Source organism: Moschus berezovskii, chromosome 22, assembly GCF_049115385.1.
Source record: "Moschus berezovskii isolate FMDL1 chromosome 22, NW_MosBer_1.0, whole genome shotgun sequence".
NCBI classification, from domain to species: domain Eukaryota; kingdom Metazoa; phylum Chordata; class Mammalia; order Artiodactyla; family Moschidae; genus Moschus; species Moschus berezovskii.
Genome location: NC_142481.1, coordinates 45063858 through 45076779, shown reverse-complemented (window position 1 = coordinate 45076779; position 12922 = coordinate 45063858). Strand labels below are relative to the sequence as shown.

At 47.9% G+C, this 12922-nt stretch overlaps 2 protein-coding genes across 11 annotated transcripts in view; one reads left to right on the top strand and one right to left on the bottom strand.

The window, feature by feature from the left end:
* ADCY7 (adenylate cyclase 7) overlaps window positions 1-6937 on the top strand; it is a 62514-nt gene extending 55577 nt beyond the window's left edge. For 7 of the 8 annotated variants that reach the window (XM_088830255.1, XM_055412808.2, XM_088830254.1 and 4 more), the window contains 7 exons: window positions 571-661; window positions 1015-1170; window positions 1833-1979; window positions 2765-2869; window positions 3252-3366; window positions 4146-4270; window positions 4451-6937. In XM_088830255.1, the coding sequence (XP_088686381.1) occupies window positions 571-661; window positions 1015-1170; window positions 1833-1979; window positions 2765-2869; window positions 3252-3366; window positions 4146-4270; window positions 4451-4597 (886 nt within the window). In that variant the 3' untranslated portion in view covers window positions 4598-6937. The remainder of the gene's footprint in view (window positions 1-570; window positions 662-1014; window positions 1171-1832; window positions 1980-2764; window positions 2870-3251; window positions 3367-4145; window positions 4271-4450) is intronic. The other variant, XM_088830253.1, reaches the window with a different exon arrangement.
* A 1111-nt stretch (window positions 6938-8048) lies between these two features.
* Window positions 8049-12922, bottom strand: part of BRD7 (bromodomain containing 7) — a 44300-nt gene continuing 39426 nt past the window's right edge. For 2 of the 3 annotated variants that reach the window (XM_055412810.2, XM_088830259.1), the window contains 5 exons: window positions 11613-11669; window positions 9652-9766; window positions 9214-9357; window positions 8708-8851; window positions 8049-8404 (listed from right to left, as the gene is read on the bottom strand). In XM_055412810.2, coding sequence (XP_055268785.2) covers window positions 8349-8404; window positions 8708-8851; window positions 9214-9357; window positions 9652-9766; window positions 11613-11669 — 516 coding nt within the window. In that variant the 3' untranslated portion in view covers window positions 8049-8348. The remainder of the gene's footprint in view (window positions 8405-8707; window positions 8852-9213; window positions 9358-9651; window positions 9767-11612; window positions 11670-12922) is intronic. The other variant, XM_055412811.2, reaches the window with a different exon arrangement.

Genomic DNA, 12922 nt, shown 5'->3' with positions numbered 1-12922 from the left:
GTGGAGGCTGCAGCCCTTAGCCCAGTGCCCGGCTCTTAGCCGTATCCTGGGTCTCAGAGTTCTGCAGAGCGGTCGTCTCTGGTCTGTTCCCAGACACGTGGGAGGGGCTGGTGTGTGCCTGCTTCTGGGGCTGGGGACTCAGGTGGGTCGAGGAGAGAGACCTGGCTGCCTTGAACTAAAAGGCAGAAACCAGGGGACCCAGAACAAGGTCTGTTCCTATGGGCCTGGCTTGCGCCTGTGACTCCTTCTGCAAGGCCTGCTCACCTTGCGGAGCGTGGGCTGCCTTTGGCCACCCCCGCACCTGCCCACAGCGCTTTCCTTGACTTTGCCGTGGCCCTTCCCTGTGACCAGGTGTCAGCTCCGATGTCACCTCCGGGTCAGCCGCCACCGTACCTCCCTCTTTCCTTCACCACCTGAGCATCCTGTTCACCAGCCAGGAGCACAGGAGCTCTGAGGGCAGCACCCTTCCATCTTGCTCTTTCCCAGGGGCTAGCACTGGGTCTGGGCCCGCGTGTGTGGGGGCTTCCGGGGGAAGTGGAGGTGACGTCTGCCTTTCCTCCTCGTGTCCAGCGGCCCCTCATCCTGTCCATGGCGTCTGAAGACGATGATCAATTTCTACCTGGTCTTGTTCTACACCACCCTCATCATGCTCTCCAGACAGGTTCAGCCCGGGAGGCCCCTTTGCTTGGAGAGAGGCTGGGGGTGGGGTGGGGGCGGCCTCGGACTTGGAGCTGCACACAGGATGCAGTCTTCTCAGGCCGTTCTGCGCCCGGGGTCAGGGGTCCTAAGTGTCCTTACTTCTCATCAGGACTCGAGTGACATTTAATCCTGTGGGTCACTTGAGGATTGTAAGTCTTGGCTGATGGGGGGTTCAAGGCTACCGCGGGGCGGCTTTTGAAATGGAGACCTCAGCCAGGGGCACAGGGTGGCCCCGTAGCCCCTGGGGTTACGAGTGTGCTCTGCCCTCTGCCCTCGCTCACTGCGGCCAGGACACGGGTGTCCCCCTGTCCACAGATTGACTATTACTGCCGCCTGGACTGTCTGTGGAAGAAGAAGTTCAAGAAGGAACACGAGGAGTTTGAAACCATGGAGAACGTGAACCGCCTTCTCCTAGAGAACGTCCTGCCCGCGCACGTGGCCGCCCACTTCATTGGTGACAAGTTAAACGAGGTGGGGACAAGGAGGGGCTAGTCACTCTGGGCCGGGAGCCCGGAGGCACAGGTGTGGCTCCTGGAGGGAGGGTGCTCTCCGCACTTGGTGTGGCATTAGCTGTAAGAAAACAGGCTTCGGAGTCAAGAGACCTGGGTTCGGGTCTCACTGCCCTGGGCCTTGATTTTCACATCCATAAAGTGGGGCTGATAGTACTTGGCTGGCAGAATTGTTGCAAGAAGCACACGTCCAGGTATTTGGAATCCGGACCATCTGCTGATGCAAACACACATTTCTACCAGTTCCGTGCAGCAGAGTTTCCCATGTATGGAAACTCAGGCCCAGCAAGCAGACAACCCAGGCCTCCTGACTGTTACCATCTATACCCTGGGGTTCTCAACCCCAGCTGTGCAGACCCAGGGGACCTAAAGGAGCCCCGAACCAACCTGAGTCCCACCCTCCTCAATAAACTGACTTAAAACTTCCTGTTTTATAATGGTCCCCAGTTGAATCTCATGATAACCAGGTGGGGAACCACTGCTCAGCCCCTCCTGTCCCCCTCCCGCCCCCCCTACACCTGCTCCTGGAGCGTGAGGAGGAATCGGCGCCCCAGTCCGCTCGCTGCCCTGCTCGCAGGAGGCCGGGTGGCCACGGGGCCCTGTGTCTCCCCCTCCCCAATCCAGGACTGGTACCATCAGTCCTACGACTGCGTGTGTGTCATGTTTGCGTCGGTGCCCGACTTTAAAGTCTTCTACACGGAGTGCGACATCAACAAGGAGGGGCTGGAGTGCCTGCGCCTGCTCAACGAGATCATCGCCGACTTTGACGAGGTAGGGCCTCCACGCGGCGTGGAGCGGGCGGGGCGGGGCCTGGGGCGCCCCAGACCCAGCTATCGTGTGTGCTGCGGCTCCCTTGGGGGAAACATACATCACACACTTTATAAAAGGTACACACACGTTTGCCTTCTTGTTTCTTTAGCATGTAATGTGTTATCTTCTCTGTGATTGGCAGCTTGCTTACATTTAGGTTGTAGAATTGTTTGATTTCTTGCTTAGCCTGTGCTGGCAGTCTGTTTCAGAGTTAGTCACTTAGTTTGGGCTTAAGTCTTAGCTGCAAATAATCCGCATGCCTGTGTGGACTCTGTTGAGTGGGGTGTTGCGTCTTAGTAGGAATTAGACTGGGCTTCCCTGGTAGCTCAGGCAGTAAAGAATCTGCCTGCGATGTGGGAGACCTGGGTTTGATCCCTGGGTTGGGAAGATCCCTGGAGGACATGGCAACCCACTCGTTTTCTTTGCCTGGAGAATCCCCGGGGACAGAGGAGCCTGGCGGGCTACAGTCTGTGGGGGCGCAGAGAGTTGGACAGGACTGAGGAAGCACACAGGAATGAGACCAGATGAGAATGAAAAAGACTAGGAATGTCAGGGAGCAAAGGAGCAGGGAGAGAACCCAGAGGCTGTCCCCACCTGTACGGAGGTGTGAACTCAGGGCAGAGGCCCAGCAGGAGAAATGTTTGAGTTAGAAGTGGTGGTGGAGAGGACCCTACCCACTTCTCGGTGCCGGGGTCAGGCCCAGGCGGCAGCCCTCTCGTGCGGCCCTGCTTCCCTGTGTCCTGCAGCTGCTGTTGAAGCCCAAATTCAGCGGCGTGGAGAAGATCAAGACCATTGGCAGCACGTACATGGCTGCTGCGGGGCTCAGCGTCCCCTCGGGGCCTGAGAGTCAGGTACTCAGCCCGTCTGCCCCTCACGCCGCACCCGCAGAGGGAAAAGTGAGCACAGCCCCAGACTGACACTGCACTTGAAGGGGTGCCGCTCCACACTCCCTCCTTTGAGGGAGGGGCAGAGGAGCTCACGGCTCAGCCTGGGGAGGATTTGGTGGAGGGGTCGGGACAGGGGGCCCCTCGCCAGGAGGGGAGTCTTAAGTGGGTGCTCGGGTCCTGGATGCCCTGTGGAGGAGGCTCGGTCGGTACAGCTCTGCCCAGCAGCGGCCCCCCGTGGCTTTCACGCCCAGGCTGGCACACAGTGCTCCCCGGGTCAGGGTGCTCTGGAGGCAGGAAGACGGGGCGACACTGCCCACGGCCCCGCGTACAGCGCTCTGTCCCACAGGACCTGGAGCGGCAGCACGCCCACATCGGCATCATGGTGGAGTTCAGCACAGCCCTGATGAGCAAGCTGGATGGCATCAACCGGCACTCCTTCAACTCCTTTCGCCTCCGAGTCGGTGAGGCCCCGGGAAGGTGGGCTGGGCCTGGCTCCGGGCGGGACTGTGCAGCCCTGCCTCCTGGCAACCCCACTCTCAGCCATCTGTTAAGAAAAACTTTAGAAATCCCTCTCTGATCTTACAGCCCAGTGATCGGGCAATTATTCTTTCCTTGCGTACTACTTTTCTTTGAAGGTTTTAAGTAACCAGAAATATATATTACCACGGGGAATACCCTGTAAATAGGTGACCTTAAATATCCTGAAAACAAAGCAAAATTATTGACCTAAGTAGTCACTGATAGCTAATACGGTTAGTGCTCAAAGCCCACTGACTGTTAAGAGGCGATTAACAGATGCAGATACAGGAAAGCATCCGCCTGCAGTGCAGGAGACCCGGGTTTGATCCCTGGGTCGGGAAGACCCTTTGGAGCAGGAAATGGCAACCCACTCTAGTATTCTTGCCTGGAGAATCCCATGGACAGAGGAGCCTGGCGGGCTGCAGTCCATGGGGATCGCAAAGAGTCAGACACGACTGAGTGACTAACACACATACAGCAGGTACAGGAAGTGTTAGCACTGGACTCAGGCTCTGCATCCAGTCAAGTCTGAAAAGGAACTGCCCATGGAGCCCTCCCCTCACATCCCAAGTACCGTCTCCTGTCCCAGACGCAGGAAGCACCATCCCTACCTTCATTTTAGTGGTTTTGCCAATGATTTCTGTGGTAGCTGGGTGGATTCTGTAGCCCTATAAGCTGGAGGCTCTGTCTCCTATGATCTGCCAACTGCAAATATCTTTAGGCATAAACCACGGGCCTGTGATTGCTGGAGTGATCGGGGCACGAAAACCTCAGTACGACATCTGGGGAAACACGGTCAATGTTGCCAGTCGAATGGAGAGCACTGGAGAACTTGGAAAAATCCAGGTAAAAGCTCACCTGGGGAAACCTGTGCCCAGTGAAGGGAGGGAGCCTGGGCTGTCCGTCTGCCAGGGGATTCTAGCCACCAAATTCTGGAGGGAAACCAGACCCTGTCGGCCAATTTCTCTTCGTCCCTCCCACAGCAGGTCTTCCTCCTCTGAGGACTTAGGCTTCTTTCCTTTTCAGGTTACTGAAGAGACATGTACCATCCTCCAGGGACTAGGGTATTCCTGTGAGTGCCGCGGGATGATTAATGTCAAAGGCAAAGGTGAACTGAGGACTTACTTTGTCTGTACGGATACTGCCAAGTTCCAAGGGCTCGGGCTGAACTGAGGGCTTTTGGTAGGTGCCAGACATGCTGGAAACCCATTTCCTTCCCTGAGCAAGCCAGGTGGAAGGCCCAGCCCCACACCAGGCACAAAGGCAGTCCAAGGGATTGGTCATCACCACCTGAGCAGGTGGCTATGCGTGCGTGGCCTCCTTGGACTTGCACTAGGGGACCTGTCAGCTCGGGGCGATCACCCAACCTTACACACAGGCAGCCAGAACCTCTGTGCTGTCCGAGTCTGCAGTGCGGCCTCCAGCCCAGCAGGGAACAGCTCATTTGTGGGCCGTGCATTCATCCCCAGGTGCTGTGGAGGAGACCTTGGAGCGTGACCTGGAGACACCCCCACCCCACCCCGCGGCCTGTGAGCCGAACATGTGGAACGCATCTTTTCTTGTCCAGGAGGGGTGGGAACTCCTTTCTCCCCAGCACACCAGCTGCTAGAGCGCACACTTCTCATACAGGCATGCCGGTACATGGAGTGAAAGACTGTTTTACATCTACAAATGGGTTCAAACAACAGGGAGAAAGCCCCACAGTGGACACTTCTTACTTCTTATCCTCCTTGGCATGTGTCTGTTTTAAAAAATGGATACATTATTAATGGAGGCTTCACCCTCTAAATGGCTTCGGAGGTGCTAGATAAGTTCTCTTCCTCTGGTGTAGCCTCTTCCTTGGTAACCGCGGACACACAAGTTGGGCCCACTGTCCTGTGTGAGCTTACGGGATCAGCACAGCCGTGGGATGGAGCTCCGAGGAACGTGGCTCATCACAGGAAGGCAACGAGTGGCACAGCCTTGCCTTGAATCAGACAGCTTTGAAGCCAGAGTTGAGATTAGGTTTAATAAGCGAAAAGCCTAGAAAATAAGGTATGAGCTCTCAGCCCTTCCTTGACTCCTCATGCGTTTCCGAGCGCCCCCTGCAGCCTTGCAGTCTGTCTTAGCTTTATACTGGAAAGGAGTGGAGTCTGTGTGAGAGAACCTGCTCAGAATCAGCATGTGCAGAGGTACCCGGATCTGGGAGGCCAGGCCTCTCACAAACAAGTGCCTGGATGTTCTGAGCTGACTGAATCCAGGCAAGTGAAAAAGCCAGGTTTGTGTGGTGTGGTGTCTTAGAGCACTTCAGCTCCAAAAAAATCGAAAGAAGTCAATCTGTGTTTTAACATGAGGAAAGACCAAACTGCCCATTCCCTTTTCTGAATTGACCACTGCGTCATAACCAGAGTATCTCCAGGGTTTCTAATACAGCTGAACTTCACTGTAGAGCAGGAATTCTAGCCAGAAGTCATCCATGAACTCCCCTGCAATTATACAGAAAGTCTTGCATACATGAGGCTTTAAAAGATGACACGACCTTGCAGACAGGTGACTAAGCAGCCGAGTTTGCCTAGGATGGGGGTGGTGGAGTGAGCCGGCACCCCAGCCACGGCAGGGAGGGGACTAGAGCCGAACCTGCTGTTGGCTGGTGCTGAGTCCTGGGGGCTGGGTGGGCTAGTGGCAGCTCTGATGCATCACGGGAAACTGGAACAAGTAGGAATAAATCACAAGAACTTGCTGTCCTAAAGTAATTCCACGGTGAAAACGCTGGTAAGGGAAATAAACCTTACTTAAATTGCCTTTTTCACACACCAATTCTTCATCTAAGTACTATGCTGAAATCTATACCCTTAAAATCAGGAGTGACTGGGCTTTCCTGGGAAATCACGAAGGTTCTGTCTGATCCAGTGTAGACGCACATCAGTATGCTGGGCCTCTCTGAGGTGGACATGCTTCTACTCTTGCAATATACAAATCACTTTTTTCCTCCAGCAAAGAAATCCCAACTGGGAGTTTAAAAAATAATTGGTTATCATTTATGTATTTTTCTTTCACTGTGCTCAGATAAGAATAATATTAAGTTTTGAGTTTTTGACATTCAGATCAGTGTATAACTGACCATAAAAATCACTTAGTTACTTTTTATAAATTCGTTTTCCAATTACCAAGTCATTTGTTCACAGGTGTCATTTTGCTTTATGACAAGTATTGCTCCTAACACTGACCTTCTCTATGGGTCAGGGACATGTGCTTCGTATCTCTACTAAGGTGGCCTCACTGATGCTACTGAAGTCTTCTGGTTTTCCTTAAGAAAATTTCTTAACAGAAAAGATCATTAACCACTGTATACATTGTGTATATGTACAGAAATATGCTTTGAGAAAGTACATGAAACAACTAGGGGTTATTCTATATACTGAATATTTATAGATCTGTTAACATTTGTTTCAAAATGTTATATTTCATTTTTTTAAAGTACCAGTGTTTCTCTTGGCTTTTCATAGATTAAAATCAGCAATCTGGAAAACCTGACTGTCCTGGAGTGTTTTGAATTTAAATGTTTTCTTGGTCTTTGGTAACTACTTAGCTAAATAGATCAAAAGTTTTAAGAGTTGGTTGCTGCCTAAATTATATTTGAGAGACAAATTCTAAAAAGACTTGATAAATACATATTTGAATGGATTCTTTAATTCTTCTGGCATATGCTTTCAAGTATGTTTTTGAAAGATTAGGTCATCTTAACTCTCTTGAGAGATTCAATCTTTCTTCACCCTACTTGTTAAATGTTTCCAAGTCAAGAAAATAATAAAATAGCTTCCAGCCTGGGAGTTTTACAGAAGGGCTTCATACAGTCTGAGTAGGGTCTTAAATGTAATTTGTTCCCTGAACTAGGTCACAGTCTAGTGCCTGGTCATAGAAGAGGACCACGTATCATTTCCTACTTAAATAATTAAACTGCTCAGGAACTTAACCTTTGCCTTTCAGATAAAACTAGATGAATATCAGTTTAGGGGGCATGGCAGAGTCATAGGTGACCTGTTGAAAAACAGTAAATAGAAACATCAACTTTCCTTTAAGCTTGGTGATTTCCTTACATATTCATGGACAATTTAGTTTGTATCCTATTTGACTTGTCCTTTTATTATACTGGGAAAACCCCTATACAAATGGCAAAAATAAACCAAAAAGCAACACCAGACAAGTTAGTGCTATGAAACTCCTGACATGGTTTTTATTTTGCTTTTGTGGTGGGAAGCCTGGTCCTTCCACATAAGGACATCGTCCCCAACACGTATACAGGGGACACGCTAGCACACTCTAAAGCTGAATTTGTTTTCATGGTACAACAGTGGGAATCTCACTGGATGGAAATTTTAAAGGAGAGTTTCTCAGGCATGGTCCTGCCCGTGAAACGTAAGGAAGTGGCACTGTCACTCCACTGTAAGAACTCTGCCTAGGCCCGCTCCCACCCACTTTCTGCTCAGTATTCCAATAGGTCCGAATCAGTTCTTCCTCACAAGGCCACTTTTTGAATAAATCCTCGAAGTGAAATCTGCTAAGTCAGGAACCATTTGGTTATAATTTCCTTAATGAGAAGAAAGGCAAATGTGGGAAAATGAGGGATTTCAATGATTTGGGCAACTTTTTAATGGATGGTCAGGAAAAAGGCTGTTTTATTCTCCAAGCTTTTCTCTTATCACTTCATCCTCAGATTCAGCCCCAGGGAAAGGTGAAGGGGTAATTCAGCTGATATGTACAATACAGCTCATAGTCCAGGTTCAGCTTTATTACCTAATATTAGTTCAATCTCTGGAACATTAAAATTAATTGTTCCAAAGTTTAATTAAAAACACAATTTACAAATATTTAATATCTTCTGAAAAGCATCTCCAAGTTAATGAAAAAAATATATACATAATATATAATCAAATACCAGACAGCTTCAAATCCCATCAGGTTCACACTCAGTAACAGCCGTCTTTTTCGGTTCTTCAAAATCTGAAAGGAAAAAAACACTTTAGCACCTTTTTTCCTTTTAATTAGAAAGGGGATGTGACAGTAAAAAAGAGTAACTGTCCACAGCCCTTCTTCACTATGTTCAAGATTAAAGACTAGGCAGGTGTATCACTATAGTTTTTCTTTTTCCGCAAATGTGTGAGGCCTTTATTCCTTAGACAAGATGGAAAGAAAACTTGACTAGTTCACACATTAGCATCAGAGACAACACCTTTCAGATGTTACTGGAGGGAAAGGACTGATGTTCCCTAGCCCTCCACTCTCCCAGAGACACAGGGCACATACCTTCTGTTAAATCTATAAGGTTGTTTTCAACGACCGGGGAGGGGATAGAAATCCCCATCGCTTTTCGGACTCCGTATGTGCTTACAATATCACCTGGAGTTACTTGCTGTGCAAGTTCTTTAAGGTTATTGGTCACTTGTTCAGCTAGGGAAGAGGAAAAAAACAACAGAAAGAGAGTTCAAGGTACTGAAATGTGATTCCTTTAGATAACTTAAAAAAAAAAAAAAAGCCCAATATACATGGATACAGAAAATGAACTGTCCATGGTGTTCCCTTCAGTGTTACTTTATAGTGCTACCACTACTCAGAAATGCTCCCTTTAAGCAGCTTGCTTCTCCAACCAGGGGTTTCCCTGGTAGCTTAGATGGTAAAGAACCTGCCTGCAATGCAGGAGAGCCCGGTTCCATTCCTCGGTTGGGAAGATCCCCTGGAGAAGGGATAGACTACCCACTCCAGTATTCCTGGGCTGCCCTGGTGGCTCAGATTCTAAGAGGTAAACCACATACCGAGATGCATTTCTCTGTATGACGGACCCAAGAGACAGATCATGTTGGGAGGGGGTCTGGTGCTCAGACGCTCATTCTGGGCTTCCTGGAGCTCTCTGAGCAGTTTGGTGGTCTCATCCAGTTTCCTCTGGAACACTTCAGCTTCTGTGAGAAAAACAACTTATTAAGGACAGCATGGACATACTTGTATCTGATCTTGTGCAATAAACCGAGTACTAAGATCTGGGGTTTTGCCATTTATTGGTTAGTCATCTCTCCTCAAAGGAGTAATGCCCCCTAAAGGAAATCAACACCACAGACACCCTTTACTATTCACTGAGCTTGGCCAGTCACCATGTTCCTGCAGTGAATGGCTATGCTAATCTGTGCTACTTTGACATTAAATCTTGACTGCCTGTATCAGGAAGTGTTTCCTTCAAATCCTCTGGAGACACTCACCTTCAGAGTCAAAAACTTCAACTGGAGCTCCAAAGTTTGTTACTGCTTTCAGTGCTGTTAGCTTGTCTTGATTATTGGAGTCTAAACGCCCTATTAGTTCAACTTCTGTAACCTGCTTTAAAAAAAAAAAAAATCATCTGAGCTTGGTAAGCCCTGACAGTGCTAGAATGAGAAGTTAGTAAGATGGCTTGTGTTTATAAGCCGAGTTATTTCACTTTAATTTAGAATTATAATTCTGATGCCATAAAAACCTTTAAAACGCTATTCCTAAATCCTGGCGGAAGTGTCTGTAAGTTCACACTTCTTGGTAACGGAATGGTGTGTTTCAAACACTCTGTGTTACTTGTTTCATCACCACTCTAACGATAAAAGCCTTGTCACTGCCCTTTTGGTGACTGTGCTGTGGTTTCTGAGGCTCACAGGCAATATTTTGGTCCATACACTGGCACTCCCTTATGGTAGAACTTGAACGTGAGATACTTTCTGGGTTCTCCTCTGGGTCTCAAAGTCAGGCTGTTAGTATTGCATGGGAGAAACAAAATCCTAAAATGGGTAGTTTTATTTTTGGAATCTCAAGACTCAGAATTTCCATAACCCCAACACAATGAGTAACCCAAAGTTAATGGTTCCATTTATATTCTGGTACTGCACTCTGAGCTCAGACACGCGAGTTAAGTGTGGTGGAGAAAACCCTATCAGTACATACTCGGGCCTGTCATCTCAGCTGGGCCCTTACAACTCGACTCAATACAATTCCCACCCAGTTTTCCTTCCCATTCTCCAGCTTGCCTTCATTCTTACCTATTCACCACGTACATGACCTTGCTTGGCTCATCTTCCTTGGAAAATGACATGACGTTTTAAGTACCATCTACATTTGCATCTATCTTTACTTGATCTCCCATCTTCAAGTTTTCTTTTCTGTCAAAAGGCTTACATCTCTCTAAGTCATGTAACTAGTGGTATCTTTATCTTGTCCCCACCATTTTACTGAAATTACTCTGATTAAGGTTACAAATGATACCACCTGTCCTAGAGGGCTTCTGTATGATATCTGGCACTGCTGGACTCTTTCCTGCATGACTCTTCCACGCTTTTCCTACCTTAACTATTGGTCTTTCCAAGATTCTTTGGCCTTTTCCTGTCTATGTGTTCTGCCTGGACAATCTCATTCACTTAATACCTACAATAATTCTACTATGCCACTAATGACCTCTAGATCAACACACCTCCAGTGATGTCCCAAACCACACTCACCAGCCCTGAAACCAGATGATATTTCTTTCTCTGCTGAAGGTGTGCTCCTTTTCCTGTATATCTGACATGAGCTAAAAATGCTAGTATCTACCTTGTGTATCAGGCCCTATCAACTTTAGTTCTGCTGTATTTTTCTTTATTGTACATCTTCATTCTCTTCCATTGTTATCTAAGCAAAAAACAACCAGCTTAAGTCCCATAGCTTTCACTGGTCCGCTCCCTCCAGCACCCCCTTCTCCTCCACATCTAATCACAGCAGTCTCTGAGGAGAAAAATCTCAACTTCTTAGCACTGCATATACAACTGGTCATCTGATCCTGCTCTCCTGGTACCCTGTGGTCACTCACTTCCTGGGCGCTCCTTCGCCCTGCCTGCTCAGATGATGTCATTATACATGGAGTTCTACTCACTTCACACCGCTGGCCCTGTGCTGGGGGAACCCTGCTCGTCTTTCTGGGCCCAGCTCATCCGGCAGCCTCTTTGTGGCCCCTCCAGCCCGTGCCCGCCGCGCGCTCTCGCGATGCACAGTGGCTGGCTGCGTCCACTGGACTCACCGCTGCTGCCTTCTCCACAGGCAAAGAAGCTCTTTGATTTCAGAAGATACTCAATAAATATTTTGCTTTTAAAATAAAAACTTTATCATTTAGGCTTTTTAGCTTATTTTCCATTTAAATATTTCTTGTAAAGAAATGAAATATAATCACCTCCATTTCTTTTACTGTGTCAAGTATCCTAGTCTGGCCTTCATCTTCAGGAGATGACTGTAAGGATAAAGAAACACACTTTATTAAAGAAAACATCAGGTGGCTAAAATCTCTGACAAACAGAAGACAGAACTCCTGGTGTATTCTGCATGAATAAAGGCAATATTCTCAAACAGCAGCAGACATGTATAAAATATTCAAATGCTACAGAGAAGGTGAAAACGTCCCATAACCCCTAGTCTTCAGAGATAATGCGTATATAAACAACACATATATCATGTGCAAAAATCAACGATGATCTGTTATCTTCTCTTGAAAGGTTATACTGTGATTTATTTAACCGATTTCCAGTTTTAAAAAATTATAAAACCTGTATTCCTTACATATAACTTCTATCTTATTTTCTAGTATAAATTCTAAGAAGAGAAACTGCTGGATCAAAGGGCAGAGAAATTTTAAATTTGAAATATACTGCTGTATCAACCAAATGAAAGATAAGCAATTTTAGTTCAAGACCTTTAATTAACTCAGATTAATTGATGGGATGTATACAGTAAAAATATTTCTGAACTGATGTAAAGCTGAATTTTTTTAGGTAATGTAAAGAAAGCAGTTTCGTTCTAAAACACAAGACTGCACAGCAGTTCTCACTGAACTTCTGGCACTGACTCAGCTGTGCTGACAGGCCACCCAAGGGCCAGCAGGCACAGGCACACTGAAGGCAGAGAACACAGCAACTGCAGGCACAGTCACCGGGAGACTCATAACCCCCAGAAGATACAGGACTCCCCTAACTACGGTGACACGGACATTCTGGGGACAGCTCTCCTCTCCACTAAACAAACATTTTCTGGTTCTCAGCTTTGAGTCAAGTCTCTGAATTACTCCGGATTATGAACTATGGAGAAGGCAATGGCAAGCCACTCCAGTACTCTTGCCTAGAAAACCGCATGGACAGAGGAGCCTGGTAGGTTGCAGTCCATGGGGTCGCTACTAGTCTGACACGACTGAGCGACTTCACTTTCACTTTTACACATTGGAGAAGGAAATGGCAACCCACTCCAGTGTTCTTGCCTGGAGAATCCCAGGGACGGCGGAGCCTGGTGGGCTGCCGTCTATGGGGTCGCACAGAGTCGGACACGACTGAAGCGACTTAGCAGCAGTAGCAGCAGCATGAACTATGTCCAACTGAACTGGAGTTAATTTACAAGTGTTAACAAAAGACAGCAATGAGGAAGCTTTTTACGTTTTTACTTGAGGCTCCACCACTGTAGTGTTACTACATAATACAGAAAAGGACATTCCCTATC